Here is a 21097-nt window from a genome sequence, read left to right on the forward strand (position 1 = left end):
CTGGCTTCTGGAATGCTGGTTCTGTGGTCAGGAAACTCTGGGAGCCTCCCCAACTCCTGCCTCAGCCTTCCCCCTGACCTCCTTACCGGCTCTTCCCATGACACCACTGTCTTGGGCGCCTGGAGGTGTGTTTGGAGGAGCCAGGGGGAATGGGGAAAAGCAGACCGGCGGAGAGGCAGAGCGCTCTGGTTAGAGCAGAGATCCAAAGGTGCAGGTTGTGGCGTGCGGGGTGCAGTCCAGGGGGCTCTGGTATGGCCGCGTTATGGGGGATAGTGCTGCTGCATCCCACGCTTCAGCCTCTGTGTCTGCCCCCACCCCCTTATTCTGACACAGGCTTCTGGAGGACCCAATTCCAAAACGCAAAACGGACTGCTGAGCCCTCCCCCGGAGGAGAAGCTCACCAACAGTCAGACCTCCCTGTGCGAGATCTTACAAGAGAAGGGAAGGTGGGCAGGTGTGAGCTTGGACCAGTCAGCCCTCCTTCCGCTGAGGTTCAAGAACATCCGGGAGAAAACGGATGCCCATTTTGTTGATGTTATCAAGGAAGACAGGTAAGATGCAGCCACCTGCCTCAAAGCGAAGCTTTGCAGGTAGAAGCTCCCCCTTTTCTGAGTCACCTCACCCCCCATGCATTTGCCTTCCATTGTCAGTGTATTTTGAAATAATTTGAAACTTACAGAAAAGTGGCATGAATAATACAAAAGATTCCCTTTACACCCTTTGCCCGATTTACCAACTTTTAACATTTTACTCTGCTTGTTTTATTCTCCTCTCTCTCCCTGTGAAACTTGTTTATTTTTTTCTGAACCATTTGACAGTAAGTTAGATACATCGTGCTTTCTACCCCTTAAAACTGTATTTCCTGAAAACAGGTGTGTTTTTGCACGTGATCATAGCTACCTAATTCAGGAAATGTAGCACTGATGAGGTGTTTTACCAAGTCTGTGGTTCCTATTCCGGTTTTGTTGGGTGGTCCCATGTGTCCCCCATAGCACGGTAGAGAATCACATGCTGCACCTTGCAGTTGTCAGGCCTCTTCAGTCTTTAAATCTGGGGCAGTTCCTCAGCCATTCTTGATCTTCCATGACATTGACTTTTTTTTTTTTTTTTTGACATTGACATTTTTGAAACATGCAGGCCTGGCTCTTTTATAAAATATTCCTGAAGTTGGATTTGTGTGACATCTCCTCATGATTCTGTCCAGGCTGCTTGTGTGTTCAGATCCCATGGAGGTGACGTGTCTTCTCAGGCACTAGATCCAGAGGCCCATGGTGCCCCCTTTGACCTTCATCAGGAGTAGTGATGTTGATCAGCTGGGCGAGTGTTGCCAACTTCTCCAGTCTGTACTCATTTTCTTCCTGTGACTAGTCGGCCATCTGTGGGAAGATGCTTTCAGAACACGTAAAGATCCCATTCCTCACCATACTTCCTTAGACTTAATCTCCATTGATGGTTCTTGTTTGAAACAGTCTTCACTATGTTGGTCAGAATGGCAGTTTTCCTGCTTCAGCGCTGACTGTGCTTTTATCATTTGGGGCTTGGCATTCTGCAGTAAAGAAGAGCTCCTCCCCACTTATGACTTAATCTATCCATCTACAGATTTATAAATCCATATAAACCCTCATGGAGTCCTGTTTTACTTAACAGGACATCATTTATCACTGTCCTAATTAGAGTTTGATGCTCTAGTTGTCCCGAATCTGGCCTTTGGGAGCCCCCCTTCAGGCTGGCTCCTGTGTCCTTTCGACACGGCTCCTTCATTTGTTTTGAGTGATTTCTTACTTTCCAGCACAACAGGCTCATTTTATATCTTCCCAGCCCCAGCTCAGGAATCAGCCGTTTCTCCAAAGAGCCCTGGCTCCTTTTAGTGAAAAACGGTATTTACATATGTTAGTTATTAATGTTTGATTTAATGTCATTGTAGTCAAAGGCATACACTATGTGACTTCATTCCTTTTACATTTATTGAAACTTGTTCTGTGGTCTCACATGTGGTCTGTTTTGGTAAACATACCATGAGCGTTTGAAAAGAATGCATACTTTGCATTCTCAGGATGTTGTGATCCATAAACCTCAATTAGGCCCACGTGGTTGGCAGTAATGTTCAGATCATCTGTCTCTTTACTGACTTTTTTTGTCTCTTGTTCTATCACTTATTGAGATAGGGATGTTAAAATCTCCAGCTGTGGTTGTGGAATTGTCTGTGTCTCTCTGTAGTCCTGACAATTTTTGTTTCAGGTATTTTGAAGCTCTTCTTTAGGTACATGCACATTTACGAGTGTTATATATTCCTGGTAAATAATCCTTTTATCATTTTGAAGTGTCTCTGTTTGTGCCCAGTAATACTCTGTCTTGAAGACTGCTTTATCGGATATTAACATAGTCACTCTAGCCTTCTTATTCTTTTTTTTTTTTTTTTTTGCGGTATGCGGGCCTCTCATTGTTGTGGCCTCTCCCGCTGTGGAGCACAGGCTCTGGATGCGCAGGCTCAGCGGCCATGGTTCACGGGCCCAGCCGCTCCGCAGCATGTGGGATCCTCCCGGACTGGGGCACAAACCCCTGTCCCCCGCATCGGCAGGCGGACTCTCAACCACTGCGCCACCAGGGAAGCCCAAGCCTTCTTATTCTTACTGTTTGCATGCTACATCATTTTCCATTTTAAAAAATTCTAACCTGGGTCTTTATATTTGAAATACATCTCTTTTGGGTCTGCTCCTTAAATCATTCTGATAATATTTGCCTTTTTTATTATATTTTAATATATTTATTTGCTTTTTAGCCATACCTCTTTGCATTATTTTTCTTTTAATGGTTGCTCTAGGCAGTCTTATATTTTTATAGTCTTCTTATAGTTAATATTGCATCATTTCACTTTTATTCTTTTTATAAATTTATTTATTTGTTTATTTTTGGCTGCGTTGGGTCTTTGTTGCCGTATGCAGGCTTTCTCTAGTTGCGGTAAGCGGGGGCTACTCTTCATTGTGGTGTGCGGGCTTCTCATTGAGGTGGCTTCTCTTGTTGTGGAGCATGGGTTCTAGGCATGTGGGCTTCAGTAGTTGTGGCTCAAGGGCTCAGTAGTTGTGGCTCGTGGGCTCTAGAGTGCAGGCTCAGTAGTTGTGGCGCAGGGGCTTAGTTGCTACACGGCATGTGGGATCTTCCCAGACCAGGGCTCGAACCCATGTCTCCTGAATTGGCAGGCGGTTTCTTAACCACTGTGCCACCAGGGAAGTCCCTGTATCATTTCACTTTAAATGTAGAAATCTTACAACTGTATAGGTACATTACTCTCTTCTCATTCCTTATGTTACAGTTTTCACATGTATTACATCCATATACATTATAAACCCCAACCTCCAAGTCCAACCTCTTGGTAATCTCAGGTTGGTCTCTATTGATTGCTTTTTTGTTGAGGATGGATCATAGTTTCCTGTTTCCTTGTTTGTCTAGTAATTTTGGATTGCATCGTGTACATTATGTACAATGGTTAGAAAATCTGGATTCTGTTACATTCCTTTGAAGAATATCAACTTTTTGTTTGTTTTAGTAGACAGTTAACTCATCTGAACTCAAACACCAAACTCTGTCTCCCCTGAGGTGGGCAGCCACTATTCCTTCAGCCTTAATTAGGCTTGTAGTCTGCCATGCACATGTGTATCTCAGGGGTCAGCCAGAGATTCGAGCAGAGCCTATATGCAGAATTTGGGGCTCCCCCTTCTCTGGTCTTCTCTCTTTGGAATGTCCGACCTCATTTTCCATTGATGGGCATGCTAAACTCTATTTTCTGGTTTTCCAGGTCAGTAAAACTGTAGTTTTTCTGAGTTTTAGCCATCTTACCCGTGGTGCTGACTAATGACTCTCTTCAGGCAAAAAAGAAAAAAAAAAAACCCACAAGAAATTCAGCCTGTTCCAAGTGTGGCTCTCCTCCATTTTCTTACTGCTTTGGTCAATTGCCAGTGCCTTCCAAGAGTTGTTTTTATATTTTGTTTAGGGTTTGTAGTTCTTATCTGAGAGACGATTAATCTAACAGGAGCTAATTTTCCATTCCCAGAAGTGGAACCTCCCAATATTAATCTCAAATGAGCAGTATATTTTACAGTGTGGATCCTGCCACTTGACTGCAAAAATGAAGACATTACATTTCCTTCTTATAGCTGCTTTGATGTTTTTCCCTCTGTCCATACTTGCCAAGTGGAGGAGAGGATAGGGAGTCAACATTAGGGGATAGAATTTTCTCTTTTCTAAGTCTGAGAGCCCAGTAAGGTAGTGCACACTTAGCACTAAAAGAGAGCCCACTCTGCTTCAGGGAAAGGAGGAACTACAGTGAACCCTACTGTGTGTCAGGCACATGATAGGCTCTTTACATATTTCATCTGATTTAATTCTAGTAGTTATTATGTGCAGGAGAGAGACATCCCACAGCTGCATTTGCCTTCTGAAATTATGCTAACATTCCCTTAAATTTATAGTAATTTTCTGCAGGATAAAAAGGATATATGACTGTTTGCTAGCAGTCCGTGAAAGAATGAAAGAGTCACGTAAAGCAGGCTTGATTTCTCTGCTATTAAAATCACTGAGCATTATCATTTTTCAGGTTTCACATGCAATCTGCATATGTGACAGTAGCACCAAAATTACACTAACTATAAACACAATTTTGTGATAACAACCTGTTAGCGGTGACAGGGGTAATTACTGTCAGTACTCTGAGTGACAGGACAGCCGGTCCTGAATTATGTTTGCAAGGAAGCCTCCAAATCAACATACGTATGCCCAGTACAGGGATCTGCTTGCTGGTCCTTTGGAAGGGAGCATTTTATAGAACAAAAAAGCTTCTGCCTCCTTCTATTCTAATTCTGGACGTTAGGAAGATGTTTTCAAAAGCACGGTTCTGATGATTTGTATAACACACACATGGTGAATGGGCATTCTTTTGTGGAGGTGAAATCTAAAATGGGATTATGTTTAGAAGCATGAAGGACTTTCCAGAGACATGTTCTAAAAGGGGCAGTTGAGCAATGTCTATTGTATGGTGACTTTTAGGTACAGCTTTTATGACACGCTTCACAAATGGCGTTTCAGTAGGTAACTGTGATCTTCTGATAAAATAAATGTAACGATTGTGCTGCACGTTGATTGATTGCATTTATCGTCTCTTCTAGCCTGATGAAAGATTATTTTTTTAAGCCACCCATTAATCAGTTCAGCTTGAACTTCCTGGATCAGGAGCTAGAACAAGCCTACAGGACCAGCTATCAAGAAGAGGTGCGTGGCTTCTTATAATTTTACCAAAGACATGCGTCATTTTCACTGCACAGTTCACGATTAGTCTTGTGCTTTGGAGGCCATTTTTGTTTTCTTGAGTGACAGGAAATTGACGGCTCATATTGATTTCCCACAGTCTGTAAGCCCTAAATTTCACCTGTATGTGAATTTATCTCCACAAGGGAGAAACCTCAAATCTGTCTACAACAACCCAGGCTTGTCATCTCCCAGTCCCTCTGCTCTGCAGCTGGTGCATCCCCAGGCACCCTTGGCCGTGCTCCAGCCCCTGGAGGCCTAGTACGGGGTGAGGGGGGGAGGGGGGAGCTCCAGCCCCACCTATTCTCTGTTCTCAAGCAGGATTTCTCCCCCTGTTCCCTGTCAGCTTTCTTCCTACTGAAATGGGACAAGAGCTGAGAGGGCTTTCACCTCGCTCAGCTCTCCCACCTGCTTTGGTGCTGAGCCCTCCTCTGCTGCCCCTCCCCTGCCTTAACTCCTGTTGTCCTGTAACTCTCAGCCCAAACATCACTTCCTCTAAGAAGCTTTCCCTGACCCCAGACTGGATTTTTCCCCCCATTATACTGTTTCTCCGCAGCTGCATCCCAGTTTGTAATCTCTTCTTGTGGGACTGTTAAATCGTATGCCTCCCCCTGGACTCTCCACTCTGGGAGGCAGGACCCTGTCTCTCATCTCCACTCTACGTGGCATCCAGTCCCCACACCCACAAGTGCTCAGTAGGGCTTGGTGGAAACGATGAATAAATACAAGAACGTAGAGCCTGGTTTGAGTTCCAAGAAGCCAGCTCCCTGCATTTTTCCCAAATCTAACCCAGCTTAGTGTTCCAAGGTCAAAAATGCATACCCTCCCAACCCCAGAGCCAGAAGGATTTCTCATTCGACTCCATTCGTTCATCCAGCAGATCATCCCTCAGTGTCTGTTACATCCAGGCCCTGACCAACCCCGAGAGTCCTGGTGAACCAGACAGGGCAGTCCATGCCTGTGGGGTTGAGTTTCATCAGCCTCCTGGGTGGTGAATACCGTTAGTACCCCAGGCGAGGCTCCTCTCCTGGACTTGGGAGTTGGTTGGTTGGTGCCTTTAAGGCAAAACAGCAACGTTAATCCTCACAGCAACCCTTCAAGGAAGCTTATGATTATCCCCATTTTACCAAAAGAAAGCCGAGGCCAGGAAAGGCCGAGTGGCCAAGGTCCCATCGCTAGGATTGGGCACCTGCCTGATTCAGGGCCAGGAGCTCCCACCCACTCCCGGTGCTGAGTACAGAGCCTCCCCAGCAGAGGGCACAGGTCACCAAATGCTCACTGAGCGTCTGCACCGCCGGGTCCTGCTCCTGGGGCTGGGGTGTAGTGTGGACAGACACTCACAGGGAAGCAGTAACCTGGCAGAAATGAGAATCCAGACCCAGGGGCCCCATAATGGCCACAGAGCACACCAACCCCAGGTCGAGGGCCCAGAAGGAGCCCGTGTTAGTGGGAGAACTAGCAATTAACTGAATTAAGGAACGTTCCAGAGAGGGGCCAGCACCTGCAAACCTAACCTTGGAGATAAGACAGAGCCTGGGTGCATCCAGGGAGCTGTGGGCGCTTCTGTCTGGCAGACGGGGTGGAAGTGGCAGGTGGGCAGGGGCCTGATGACAGCTTCCCACACTGTGGACGTTATGCTAAAGGCCAGGGGAGCCATTGAAGGATCCAGAACAGGAGTTGGCACCATCAGACTGTATTGTATAAAGGTCACGTGGCTGAGTTGTAGGTAACGGGAGTAAATGAGCCCGGAGGCCTGGGGCGCAGGTGGGACGCTATCCCTGAACCACAGGGCCAGCTGGCGAGGACGGGACCGATGCAGGAACGGTGGGAGGTTCCAAGCTGCCCCCACATTAGGCCCCCGCCGCACTTTGTGATTTCCCATCTAAGCATCCCCAGCACCCATAAGGTGCAGGGTCCCATTTTATCCCTCTTTCCAGTTAAGGAAATGGAGGCACAGGGACAGTAGGTGACGTGATCAAGATGCCACAGCCCCTGGCCGGGCTCCTCCTTGGCTGTGTGACCTCGAGTGGCCACCTCACCTCAGCCTCCCAGCCTGTGCCCTGAGATTGGGAGCATTTCCTCCTTGAGGGCTGTGTGAGCATCGATTGAGGTCTTGCCCCCAAAGGGTCCACATGGTGCCTGGAACCAGTCTCTCTCAGACTCTTTGGCATTGTCGTCATTTTTTCCCTCCTTCCCGTGATTTCCTGACATGATGTGCATGTCGCTTTGATGCACTGACGACACCACCCATCTCAGACTCCTGTCTGTCCCACCATTAGGCCATGAGCCCCCAAGAGGGTTGTTTCATGCCTGCCCTTGAGCCCTGCACAGCATCCAGGCCCAGAGCAGGCTCTTGCTGTCACTGTTGCTATTGACCTCCTACTTCTGTATGAAGCCAGCTTTCACACACCCTGAACCTGGGACCCAGCGTTCAGTGGAAGCTTCTAGCATGTGGCTTTCCTGTTACTGTCTCTACAGACGCAGAGTCACTGACTTTGCCTGTCGATAGCTCGCCTTTCAGGCTCAGGGCGTCACATGCCTGTGAGAACTTAATTGGTTTGTAATCAGTTGCTGTGTGACCTTGGACAAGTTTCTTCACTTCTCTGTGCCTCAGTTTCTTCACTGTTAGGTGGGGTAGGAGACGGCCTGCCTGAAGCACTACTCACCCTGTACCTGGTCCGCAGGAGGCAAGTGCTCAGCAAGCATCTGCTGTTTTTTCCGCCTGGATTATACTTCTCCAGGAGGATACATCCAGCAGCATCTGTTCACACTCCCCCCCCAAACAGGTTATAAAGAATTCTCCCGTGAAGACTTTTGCCAGTGCCACCTTCAGCTCCCTCCTGGATGTGTTTCTGTCAACAACAGTGTTTCTGATTCTCTCCATCACCTGCTTCCTGAAGTATGGGGCCGCCTCCACGCCACCCCCGCCGGCTGCCCTGGTGGTCTTTGGAGCAGCCCTGCTTCTGGAGCTCCTGTCCCTTGTGGTCTCCGTCAGGTAAAGGCCCACCTGCAGCGCTGCCCAGCTGTTAGCCTTTAGCTCCCTCTGCTGGTGGAACAGCCACCTGTCTCCATAACCCATTTCGGGGACGGTCCTCTTTTCTTCCCTCCCCCAGCCTGCTTCACTGGCTCCTCCCTCACCAACACGGGCCCTCAGCACAGGTGGGCAGGCACTCACCTTACCAGTGGGTCATTGTCCTCTGCAGCCCTAATGCCACCAACTAGTCTGCTGATCTCCCAAATCAGATACTTAGAGAAAGTGGGAAGATAGGGAATAAGAAAGCAGGGCAGAGAAAGAAAAGAGGTAGGTGTACGGGGTACAGCTGGTAGGGGGCTGCCAGCACATCAGCAGGTGCTTCTCCTGAATGTAAGGGTGAAACCATAAACCCCTAGAGGAAAGCACAGGCCCAAGTCTTCATGAGCTCGGATCAGGCAACGCTTTCTTAGATACGACATGAAAAGCACAAGCAACCAAAGAAAAAATAGTTAAGCTGGACTTCATCAAAATTTAAAGCTTTCATGTTTCAAAGAACACCATCATCACTTTTCACCCCAAAGTGAAAGAGAACCTACAGGATGGAAGAGAGTATTTGCAAATCATATCCGTGACAAGGGTCTAATATCTAGAATGTTAGCTCAGTAATAAAAAGGCAGTCAACCCATTTAAAAATGGACAGAGTGTCCGAAGAGACAGCAGAGTCCCTCTGGGAGGCTGGGCCCTCAGGACTAGCCCAGCCTCTCTTCAGTTTCAGGCCCCACCCCACTCAGGAGGCTCACAATGCTACTGATACAAACAGGGCCTCCACTCACGCTGGGTCCTTGCACCAGGCCCACCCCCTTCCTCCAGCCCTGTCCTCTCAGCAGGACAGCCTCACACTGGGGATCAGAGAGAAATGGGGTAAAGGGCCCTAACCTTGAGTTTCTACTCCTCCCCAACATCCCAGGACAGGAAACCACAGCTTCGGGTCTGGCCCTGAGACTCCCAAACGCAAGATCCCTCCTTTGGAAATGGATGAGCTGGACACCTGCCCCCTCCCTTCCACGCTCCCCCCTTTCCCCCAAACTCCCCATGAGGCCCGTTCAGCCCTTTGCCAAGGGCTTTCTCTGGCTGCCAGGGGCTCTTCCCTTCCCTCCCCCTCCTCCCAGTGGAGGGAACTCTAAGGGCATCCTCGCCATCTCCCCAGATTCGCCACCAGCATGGAGCTGCATTGCCCACAGCAGGTGACTCCTCCCCAGCACAGCCCTCCCCTGGGCCTGCCTCCCTACATATCTCCACAAGCTGCCTGGGACCCGCTTCCAAAGAACTGCGCCCTCTGTGGGCCTGCCCTGGGCCTGGGGACACCTGAAGGGACAAAAACAAGGCATCCTCTGGCCCCTGGTCTTTTTTTTCTTCTTAAAACAAGCTTTATTGTGATATAACTCACAAACAATAAGTTCACTCGTAAGTGTACAATTCACAGATTTTTAATAAACTTACAGAATTGTGCAAACATCACCACCATATGATTTTAGAACATTTCTGTCACCCCAAAGGAAAGCCAGTACCCACTTCCAGTCACTCCCCTCCCTGCCCTGAGTTTCTGTCCGAAGTGGGGCTCACAACTGGTTAAGGCTCTTGATCCCTCTGAGGCAAGCGTTTTCTCCATACCTTTTCTAAAGAACCCTTTACATGATTGTTCCCTGTTCTTCGGACCCAATTTGAAAAAATCTGGGCTAAGCCAGGTTAAGGACTGCAGAGGACTGTGGGCCATGAGGACGCCAGGCCTGGCTGTGCCCAGCGCACCCACGTCTCTGCAGGGCCACTTTGCTCCTGCCCGAGCCTCTGGTGTGATGTCGGTGCCCAGGAGAGGGCGCGGCCTGAGGGATTTCCTCTGGCCCCGCTGAGGGTGGATATGGGACCCTAGGTCGATAAGGACCTACACTGGTAACTGAAGGTGTGGATGCCTGGGTGGATGCGAGAGGCCCTTGACAGGCTTTGTGCCTTTGAAGGCAAGGGAAGTGGGCCTGCCCCACCTGCACCCTCACCGAGGTGTCTTTAGAGGGGACTGTGTGCGTGGGTCTCCCTCCTGAAGCGGACCCCCAGTGCCCTCTCCTCCACCTCCCACTGCTGTTACCCAGGGATTCTTCCTGCAGAGCAGCAGTTCTCGGCCCCATGCACTCAGCTCCCCATTCTCCATGAAAAACGTTTTATGATGCCACATCCCTACCCTGAAGTATAGCCCACCTATACACACAATTTCAGAAGCATTCAATGAAATGCCATCACTCCAATGTGAAGGAGAAATGGCAAGAAACCCATTTAAAATAATATACGTGTGGCGCTTCACCTCGAATATGCCAGGGCATCGCCACCTGGGCAGCCACGCCAAAGTCGTCAGCTGTTTGCCCTTGTGCACTGATAATATGACAGCTCCCAGTGCGGACTGTTATGGGTGTGCGGGTGTGGTGGTATGAGCCCCAGGAGCCTGTGATGTGGTTTCTGAGATGCTGACGTCTCTTGGTGGTGTCCCAAATAAAACTACGGGTAATCTTGTTTGGTTTACCCAGTAGCTGCACTCCTGGAAAATTCGGTGTATGTTACTGCCATGCAGAAACCACTTTCTGTTTGTAAACAAAATGCAATTAGGCTCTAGGCTGAAGTCATCGTCAGCAGGTTTTCTCTGTCCAGGGGTTGTGTAGCAGTCATGTGGGGCTCAGGGCAGAGCCTCGCTGTACATCACGGGACATCACGCATCCCCAGCTCCTGCCTGTTGGTGCCAGTAGCACCTGCAACCATTGAGGCACCAAACAAGCCCCACAAAATTCCGAACACCTCCTGAACCACCCACTTGAGACCTCCCTAGAAGCAGACAGGAACAGGTGACAGGTGACCTTTTTCAGGACCTGTTAGTATTTGCCTGCCTGGTTCTTACATGCTCCATTTAGACTCACAGAGGCCTATGCTTGTCTTTTACAAGCACGTCTTATCCGAATGCAGCAAGTAACCTTAAAATACAGTATGGTGAGCTGAGTGAGTCCAGTTTACTTGCCATTGATCAAAAATAAAGGAGGCGGGGGTTCTGCCCACCGCCCACACCAGCGGCCACAGCTTAGGCCAGGGTTGGGAGTGGCCCTGGCTGTGGGTCCCCCACCCACAGATACCCCGTTTCTCCTTTCTCCCCCCGCTCCCAGGATGGTGTTCTTCCTGGAGGATGTGATGGCTTGTACCAAGCGCCTGCTGGAGTGGATAGCCGGCTGGCTCCCGCGCCATTTCATCGGGGCCATCCTGGTGTCCCTCCCCGCTCTCGCGGTCTATTCACATGTCACCTCCGAATTTGAGACAAACATACACGTAAGTAAAGTCTTGGTGATTTTGTGTCGGTGCTCTTCTGAACTCCCTGATCACTTTTTTAAAATATAAGCTTGATGGCTTGGGACAGCAATTTAAATATAGGCCCTTAAAGAGGCGCAAACTCTTTGTCCTTGAACTTGTCTTTTTAAAAGACTTGCCTGGGACAGAGGAGCGGGCAGGGAGGTCAACCCGGAGGCTGCCCTGGGGAGATTCCCTGGTGGACCTGTGTCCTCTTCAACCCCTCTTCGTGTCGTCAAGTCCCAAATCGTTTTTGTTTTTTTTTAAATTTATTTTATTTATTTATTTTTGGCTGTGTTGGTTCTTTGTTGCTGCACGCGGGCTTTCTCTAGTTGTGGAGAGCAGGCGCTACTCTTCGTTGGAGTGCGCGGGCTTCTCAATGTGGTGGCTTCTCTTTTTTTTTCGAATTTTATTTTTTTATACAGCAAGTTCTTAGTAGTTATCTATTTTATACATATTAGTGTATACATGTCAATCCCAATCTCCCAATTGATCCCACCACCACCCCCACCACCGCTTTCCCCCCTTGGTGTCCATACATTTGTTCTCTACATCTCTGTCTCTATTTGTGCTGTGCAAACTGGTTCATCTGTACCATTTTTCCAGATTCCACATATATGTGTTGATATACGATATTTGTTTTTCTCTTTCTGACTTACTTCACTCTGTATGACAGTCTCTAGGTCCATCCACATCTCTGCGAATGACCCAGTTTCGTTCCTTTTTATGGCTAATATTCCACTGTCTATAAGTACCACATCTTCTTTATCCATTCGTCTGTCAGTGGGCATCTAGGTTGCTTGCATGACCTGGCTATTGTAAATAGTGCTGCAATGAATATTGGGGTGCACGTGTCTTTTTTTTTTTTTTTTTGCGGTGCGCGGGCCTCTCACTGCTGTGGCCTCTCCCGTTGCGGAGCACAGGCTCCGGACGTGCAGGCTCAGCGGCCATGGCTCTCGGGCCCAGCCGCTCCGTGGCATGTGGGATCTTCCCGGACCAGGGCACGAACCCGTGTCCCCTGCATCGGCAGGCGGACTCTCAACCACTGCGCCACCAGGGAAGCCCTGCACGTGTCTTTTTGAATTATGGTTTTCTCTAGGTGTATGGCCAGTAGTGGGATTGCTGGGTCATATGGTAATTCTATTTTTAGTTTTTTAAGGAACCTCCATACTGTTCTCCATAGTAGCTGTATCAGTTTGCATTCCCACCAACAGTGCAAGAGAGTTCCCTTTACTCCACACCCTCTCCAGCATTTGTTGTTTGTAGATTTTCTGATGATGCCCATTCTAGCTGGTGTGAGGTGATACCTCACTGTAGTTTTGACTTGCATTTCTCTAATAATTAGTGATGTTGAGCAGCATTTTTTTTTTTTTTTTTTTTTTTTTTTTGCGGTACATGAGCCTCTCACTGTCGTAGCCTCTCCCATTGCGGAGCACAGGCTCCGGACGGGCAGGCTCAGCGGCCATGGCTCACAGGCCTAGCCACTCCGCGGCATGTGGGATCTTCCCAGACCAGGGCACGAACCCATATCCCCTGCATCGGCAGGCGGATTCTCAACAACTGCACCACCAGGGAAGCCCTTGAGCAGCTTTTCGTGCGCCTCTTGGCCATCTGTATGTCTCCTTTGGAGAAATGTCTATTTAGGTCTTCTATTAGGTCTTCATTTTTTGATTGGGTTTTTTTTTTTTTAATATTGAGCTGCATGAGCTGTTTATATATTTTGGAGATTAATCCTTTGTCCATTGATTGTTTCCAAATATTTTCTCTCATTCTGAGGGTTGTCTTTTCATCTTGTTTATAGTTTCCTTTGCTGTGCAAAAGCTTTTAAGTTTCATTGGGTCCCATTTGTTTATTTTTATTTCCATTACTCTAGGAGGTGGGTCAGAAAAGATCTTGCTGTGATTTATGTCAAAGAGTGTTCTTCCTTTGTTTTCCTCTAAGAGTTTTATAGTGTCTGGCCTTACATTTAGGTCTTTAATCCATTTTGAGTTTATTTTTGTTTATGGTGTTAGGGAGTGTTCTAATTTCATTCTTTTACAAGTAGCTGTCCAGTTTTCCCAGCACCACTTATTGAAGAGACTGTGTTTTCTCTATTGTATATCCTTGCCTCCTTTGTCATGGATTAGTTGACCATAGGTATGTGGATTTATCTCTGGGCTTTCTATCCTGTTCCACTGATCTAGATATTTCTGTTTTTGTGCCAGTACCATATTGTCTTGATTACCATAGCTTTGTAGTATAGTCTGAAGTCAGGAAGCCTGATTCCTCCAGCTCCGTTTTTTCCCTCAAGATTACTTTGGCTATTCGGGGTCTTTTGTGTCTCCATACAAACTTTAAGATTTTTTTGGTTCTAGTTCTGTAAAAAATGCCATTGGTAATTTGATAGGGATTGCGCTGAATCTGTAGATTGCCTTGGGTAGTATAGTCATTTTCACAATATTGATTCTTCCAATCCAAGAACATGGTATATCTCTCCATCTGTTTGTGTCATCTTTGATTTCTTTCATCAATGTCTTATAGTTTTCTGACTACAGGTCTTTTACCTCCTTAGGTAGGTTTATTTCTAGGTATTTTATTCTTTTTGTTGCAATGGTGAATGGGATTGTTTCCTTAATTTCTCTTTCTGATCTTTTGTTGTTAGTGTATAGGAATGCAAGAGATTTCTGTGCATTAATTTTGTATCCTGCAACTTTACCAAATTCATTGATTAGCTCTAGTAGTTTTCTGGTGGCATCTTTAGGATTCTCTATGTATAGTATCATGTCATCTGCAAACAGTGACAGTTTTACTTCTTTTCCGATTTGTATTCCTTTTATTTCTTTTTCTTCTCTGATTGCTGAGGCTAGGATTTCCAAAACTATGTTGAATAATAGTGGCGAGAGTGGACACCCTTGTCTTGTTCCTGATCTTAGAGGAAATGCTTTCAGTTTTGCACCATTGAGAATGATGTTTGCTGTGGGTTTGTCATATATGGCCTTTATTATGTTGAGGTAGGTTCCCTCTGTGCCAACTTTCTGGAGAGTTTTTATCATGAATTGGTGTTGAATTTTGTCAAAAGCTTTTTCTGTATCTGTTGAGGTCACCACATAGTTCTTCTTCTTCAGTTTGTTAATATGGTGTATCACATTGGTTGATATGCATATGTTGAAGAATCCTTGCATCCCTGGGATAAATCCCACTTGATCATGGTGTATGATCCTTTTAATGTATTGTTGGTTTCTGTTTGCTAGTATTTTGTTGAGGATTTTTGCATCTATATTCATCAGTGATAATGGTCTATGATTTTCTTTTATTGTAGTATCTTTGTCTGGTTTTGGTATCCGGGTGATGGTGGCCTCATGGAATGAGTTTGGGAGTGTTCCTTCCTCTGCAATTTTTTGGAAGAGTTTGAGAAGGATGGGTGTTAGCTCTTCTCTAAATGTTTGATAGAATTCACCTGTGAAGCCATCTGGTCCTGGACTTCTGTTTGTTGGAAGATTTTTAATCACAGTTTCAATTTCATTACTTGTGATTGGTCTGTTCATATTTTCTGTTTCTTCCAGGTTCAGTCTTGGAAGGTTATACCTTTATAAGAATTTGTCCATTTCTTCCAGGTTGTCCATTTTATTGGCGTAGAGTTACTTGTAGTAGTCTCTTAGGATGCTTTGTATTTCTGCAATGTCTGTTGTAACTTCTCCTTCTTCATTTCTAATTTTATTGATTTGAGTCCTCTCCCTCTTTTTCCTGATGAGTCTGGCTAAAGGTTTATCAATTTTGTTTATCTTCTCAAAGAACCAGCTTTTAGTTTTATTGATCTTTGCTACTGTTTTCTTTGTTTCTGTTTCATTTATTTCAGCTCTGATCTTTATGATTTCTTTCCTTCTACTAACTTTGGGTTTTGTTTGTTCTTCTTTCTATAGTTCCTTTAGGTGTAAGATTAGATTGTTTATTTGAGATTTTTCTTCTTTCTTGAGGTACGACTGTATTGCTATAAAGTTCCCTCTTAGAACTGCTTTTGTTGCATTCCGTAGGTTTTGGATCGTCGTGTTTTCGTTGTTATTTGTCTCTAGGTATTTTTTGATTTCCTCTTTGATTTCTTCAGAGGTCTCTTGGTTATTTAGTAACGTATTGTTTAGTCTCCATGTGTTTGTGTTTTTTAACATTTTTTTCCCTGTAATTTATTTCTAATCTCATAGCTTTGTGGTCGGAAAAGATGCTTGATATGATTTCAATTTTCTTAAATTTACCGAGGCTTGATTTGTGACCCAAGATGTGATCTATCCTGGAGAATGTTCCGTGTGCACTTGAGAAGAAAGTGTAATCTGCTGTTTTGGGATGGAATGTCCTATAAATATCAATTAAATCTATCTGGTCTATTGTGTCTTTTAAAGCTTGTGTTTCCTTATTAATTTTCTGTCTGGATGATCTGTCCATTGGTGTAAGTGAGGTGTTAAAGTACCCCACTATTATTGTGTTACTGTTGATTTCCTCTTTTGTAGCTGTTAGCATTTGCCTTATGTATTGAGGTGCTCCTATGTTGGGTGCATAAATATTTACAATTGTTATATCTTCTTCTTGGATTGATCCCTTGATCATTATGTAGTGTCCTTCCTTGTCTCTTGTAACATTCTTTATTTTAAAGTCTATTTTATCTGATATGGGTATTGCTACTCCAGCTTTCTTTTGATTTCCATTTGCATGGAATATCTTTTTCCAGCCCCTCACTTTCAGTCTGTATGTGTCCCTAGGCCTGAAGTGGGTCTCTTGTAGACAGCATATATACGCATCTTGTTTTTGTATCCATTCAGCGAGCCTGTGTCTTTTGGTTGGAACATTTAATCCATATTCAGATTTAAGGTAATTATCGATGTGTATGTTCCTATTACTATTTTCTTAATTGTTTTGGGTTTGTTTTTGTAGGTCCTTTTCTTCTCTTGTGTTTCCCCTTTAGAGAAGTTCCTTTAGCATTTGTTGTAGAGCTGGTTTGGTGGTGCTGAATTCTCTTAGCTTTTGCTTGTCTGTAAAGCTTTTGATTTCTCCATTGAATCTGAATGAGATCCTTGTTGGGTAGAGTAATCTTGGTTATAGCTTCTTCCCTTTCATCACTTTAAGTATATCATGCCACTCCCTTCTGGCTTGTAGAGTTTCTGCTGAGAAATCAGCTGTTAACCTAATGGAGTTCCCTTGTATGTTATTTGTCGTTTTTCCCTTGTTGATTTTAATAATTTTTCTTTGTCTTTAATTTTTGTCAATTTGCTTACTATGTGTCTTGGCGTGTTTCTCCTTGAGTTTTTCCTGCCTGGAACTCTGAGCTTCCTGGACTTGGTTGGCTATTTCCTTTCCCATGTTAGGGAAGTTTTCGACTATAATCTCTTCAAATATTTTCTCAGGTCCTTTCTCTCTCTCTTCTCCTTCTGGGACCCCTATAATGTGAATGTTGGTGTGTTTAATGTTGTCCCAGAGATCTCTTAGGCTGTCTTCATTTCTTTTCATTCTTTTTTCTTTATTTTGTTCTGCAACAGTGAATTCTGCCATTCTGTCTTCCAGGTCACTTATCCATTCTTCTGCCTCAGTTATTCTGCTATTGATTCCTTCTAGTGTTTTTTTTTTTTTTTTTTTTTTTTTTTTTTTTGTGGTACGCGGGCCTCTCACTGCTGTGGCCTCTCCTTTTGCAGAGCGCAGGCTCTGGACGCACAGGCTCAGTGGCCATGGCTCATGGGCCCAGCCGCTCCGCAGCATGTGGGATCTTCCCAGACCGGGGCACGAACCCGTGTCCCCTGCATCGGCAGGCGGACTCTCAACCACTGTGCCACCAGGGAAGCCCTTCTAGTGTATTTTTTCATTTCAGTTATTGTATTGTTCATCTCTTTCTTTGTTCTTTAATTCTTCTAGGTCTTTGTTAAACATTTCTTGCATCTTCTCGATCTTCGCCTCCATTCTTTTTCCGAGGTCCTGGATCATCCTCACTATCATTATTCTGAATTCTTTTTCTGGAAAGTTGCCTATCTCCACTTCATTTAATTGCTTTTTGAGGTTTTATCTTGTTCCTTCATCTGTTACATAGTCCTCTGCCTTTTCATTTTGTCTGTCTTTCTGTGAACATGGTTTTCCTTCCACAGGCTGCGTGATTGTAGTTCTTCTTGTTTCTGCTCAGTGGCTTCTCTGGTTCTCTTGTTGAACATGGGCTCTAGGCACTCACGCTTCAATAGTTGTGGCACACGTGCTCTGTATTGTGGCTTGCGGGCTGTAGAGCTCAGGCTCAGTAGTTGTGGCACATGAGCTTTGTTGCTCTGTGGCATGTGGGATCTTCCTGGACCAGTGCTCGAACCCGTGTCCCCTGCATTGACAGGCGGATTCTTAACCACTGTGCCACCAGGGAAGTCCCCCAAATCAGTTATTTTCTTACACGTTTTACAAAGAAGCATCTGACCCATGTTTCCAGATGATACAAGGTAATGTTCTATTGTACATCAACTATATTTTATATTTTTTTTAAAAGTTAAAAAAAAAAGATAATGTTAGTCTGCAGAACTGGCACAAACAATTGACTGGCACCTGGATCAGCTGCTGTTGATCAGGGAAGGAGCATCCAAGTTAAACCCCATAAAGAGTGAATTCATCCTGCTGTGGAAGATTATATTTTTGGTGCCAGCGAGTATAGCATGAAGTACTGGGCGGGCTGGCTGCATTTGATACTTAAAACCAAATCACATTTCCACTGACACACAGCAGGGTGCCTGGAGGACAGGCTTTGGGAGGTAACTGGTTACATGGTGGAAGTTCTCAACCAGGGCAGTCTACCTTTCCTCTCCTTCAACGTGATGTGTGCAACTTGCACACGTCAGGAGAGAATTTTTAGTGCCAGTGAGACTTGTAACCAAAAGCTTTGGTAATTAATCTAATGATTTATGATCTGTCCCTGAAACCACCAGATATTTTGTTAAACAGAAGGACAGGTAAGTGAGCGTGTCGTTTGCTCTTGGGGTGCCCAGGTGGAGGGAAGGCAAGTGAGCCTGTGTGGCAAGGAAGGGGGCTGGGGTCCTCACCGAGCCTGCCCTTCATTGCAGTCCACCGTGTTCACGGGTTCGGCTGTCCTGATCACCGTGGTGCACTACTGTAACTTCTGCCAGCTCAGCTCCTGGATGAGGTCCTCCTTGGCCACAGTCGTTGGGGCCGGGCCCCTGCTGCTGCTGTACGTCTCCCTCTGCCCGGACAGGTACGTGCACCATGCCCTCCACAGCAGGACCACCTTTCTTCTTCTCCTTCTCACTTTTTCTTTTTGTTTTAATTGAAATATAATTGACATAGAACGTATTAGTTTCAGGTGCAGTATGTAATGATTTAATATTTGTGTATATTGTGAAATGATCACCACAGTAAGTCTAGTTAACATCTATCACCACACAATTTTTCTTTTCTCGTGATGAGAACTTTTAAGAGTTACTCTTGGGGGAATTCCCTACCGGTCCAGTGGTTAGGACTCTGAGCTTTCACTGCCAAGGGTGCGGGTTCAATCCCTGGTCAGGGAACTAAGATCCCACAAGCCATGCTGCATGACCAAAAAAAAAAAAGTACTCTCTCAGCAACTTTCAAATATACAGTACAGTATTATTAACTGTGGTCCCCATGCTGTGCATTACTTCCCCAAGACTTATTTATTTTATAACTGGAAATTTGTACCTTTTGACCACCTTCACCCATTTCACTCACCTCCCACCCCTGCCTCTGGCAACCACCAGTCTGTTCTCTGTATCTATGAGTTCGTGGCGGTTTTTGTTTGTCTTAAGATTCTACATATAACTGAGATCATATGGTATTTGTCTTTCTCTGTCTGACTCATTTCACTTAACATAATGCCTTTAAGGTCTGTCTATGTTGTCACAAATGGCAGGATTTTCCTCCTTTTTTATGGCTGAGTAACACTCCATTGTATATATACCACATCTTCTTTATCCATTCATCCATTGATGGACACTTAAGTTGCTTCCCCTCTTGACTATTGTAAATAAATAGTACTGTGATGAGCATGGGGGTGCAGATGTCTTTTCAAGTTACTGTTTTTGTTTCCTTCAGATATATTCCTAAAAGTGGAACTGCTAGGTCATATGATAGTTCTGTTTTTAATTTGGGGGGAGCCTACATACTGTTCTCCATAGTGGCTGTACCAATTTACATTCCCACCAATAGTGCACGAGGGTTCTCTTCACATCTTCAACAGCACTTGCTATTTCTTGTCTTTTTTATAATACCTGTTCTAACGGGTGTGAGGTGATGTTTTACTGTGGTTTTGGTTTGCATTTCCCTGATGATTAGGGATGTTGAGCAGCTTTTCATGTACCCATTGGCTATCTCTGTCTACTTTGGAAAAATGTCTATTTAGATCCTCTGTCCATTTCTTTTTTTTTTTTTTTTTTTTTTTTGCTGTACGTGGGCCTCTCACTGCTGTGGCCTCTCCCGTTGCGGAGCACAGGCTCCGGACACACAGGCTCCGCGGCCATGGCTCGCGGGCCCAGCCGCTCCGCGGCATGTGGGATCTTCTGGGATCGGGGCACGAACCCGTGTCCCCTGCATCGGCAGGCGGACTCTCAACCACTGCGCCACCAGGGAAGCCCCTCTGTCCATTTCTTAATCAGATTGTTGGATTTTGCTGTTGAGTTGTGTCTGTCACTTGCACTTTCTCATCAGCACTAATGCACTCCACCCAAACAGACACTTCCTGTCACAACATGAAATAGCTTTCAGCACACATAAAGTCAACAACTTGATGAAATGCCCAAAGAGTAATATACAAACGAAAGAAAAAGAAAATAACTTTAATAACATAATATGTATTGAATATTTGCCTGCAGCCATCCTGGGGTGACCACCCCCAGCAGACATCATGCAGTAGTCACATGCTTGAACTCAGAGTTGTCCCTCGGTATCTGGAGGGGATTGGTTCCCAGACCACCCCTTGGATACCAAAATTCAAGAATGCTCAAGTTCCTTCTATAAATGGCATAATATGAATATTTTCATATAATCTATGCATGCCCTCCTGTATACTTTAAATCATCTCTAGATTACTTATAATACCTAATACAATGTAAGTGCTATGTAAATAGTTGTCAGCATGTGGCAAGTTTAAGTTTTGCTTTTTTTGAACTTTCTGGGATTTTATTTTTCCCTAGTATTTTCAGTCTGAGGTTGGTTGAATCCGCAGATGCACAATCTGTGAACGCAAAGGGTCGACTGTACTTATGATGAAGAAGTTTGAATTTAAGAAAGTAGGACCAGAGGCCGTTTCATACAAGACTATCAAGAAAATGAAGTAATAGAGGTATAGGTGACACAAAAATGAAAAGAGGAAGCTGGTTCTAACCTTTTGTAGTAGGGCCAGTGTGCCGAGACAGGTTACAGATTGTCCAAGTGGAGGAAATGAAGAAGTATGATGGTCTTGCGAGTGACCTGGCCTTAGTCGTAAATATCGTGTCA

The 21097-nt window shown here is 45.4% G+C and overlaps 1 protein-coding gene across 2 annotated transcripts in view; it reads left to right on the forward strand.

The window, feature by feature from the left end:
* ADCY9 (adenylate cyclase 9) overlaps window positions 1–21097 on the forward strand; it is a 129828-nt gene that overhangs the window by 95727 nt on the left and 13004 nt on the right. For both annotated transcript variants that reach the window (XM_060078300.1, XM_060078301.1), the window contains 5 exons: window positions 334–551; window positions 5160–5262; window positions 8085–8293; window positions 11467–11626; window positions 18691–18839. In XM_060078300.1, coding sequence (XP_059934283.1) covers window positions 334–551; window positions 5160–5262; window positions 8085–8293; window positions 11467–11626; window positions 18691–18839 — 839 coding nt within the window. The remainder of the gene's footprint in view (window positions 1–333; window positions 552–5159; window positions 5263–8084; window positions 8294–11466; window positions 11627–18690; window positions 18840–21097) is intronic.

The sequence above is a fragment of the Mesoplodon densirostris genome, chromosome 16 (genome assembly GCF_025265405.1).
Source record: "Mesoplodon densirostris isolate mMesDen1 chromosome 16, mMesDen1 primary haplotype, whole genome shotgun sequence".
NCBI classification, from domain to species: domain Eukaryota; kingdom Metazoa; phylum Chordata; class Mammalia; order Artiodactyla; family Ziphiidae; genus Mesoplodon; species Mesoplodon densirostris.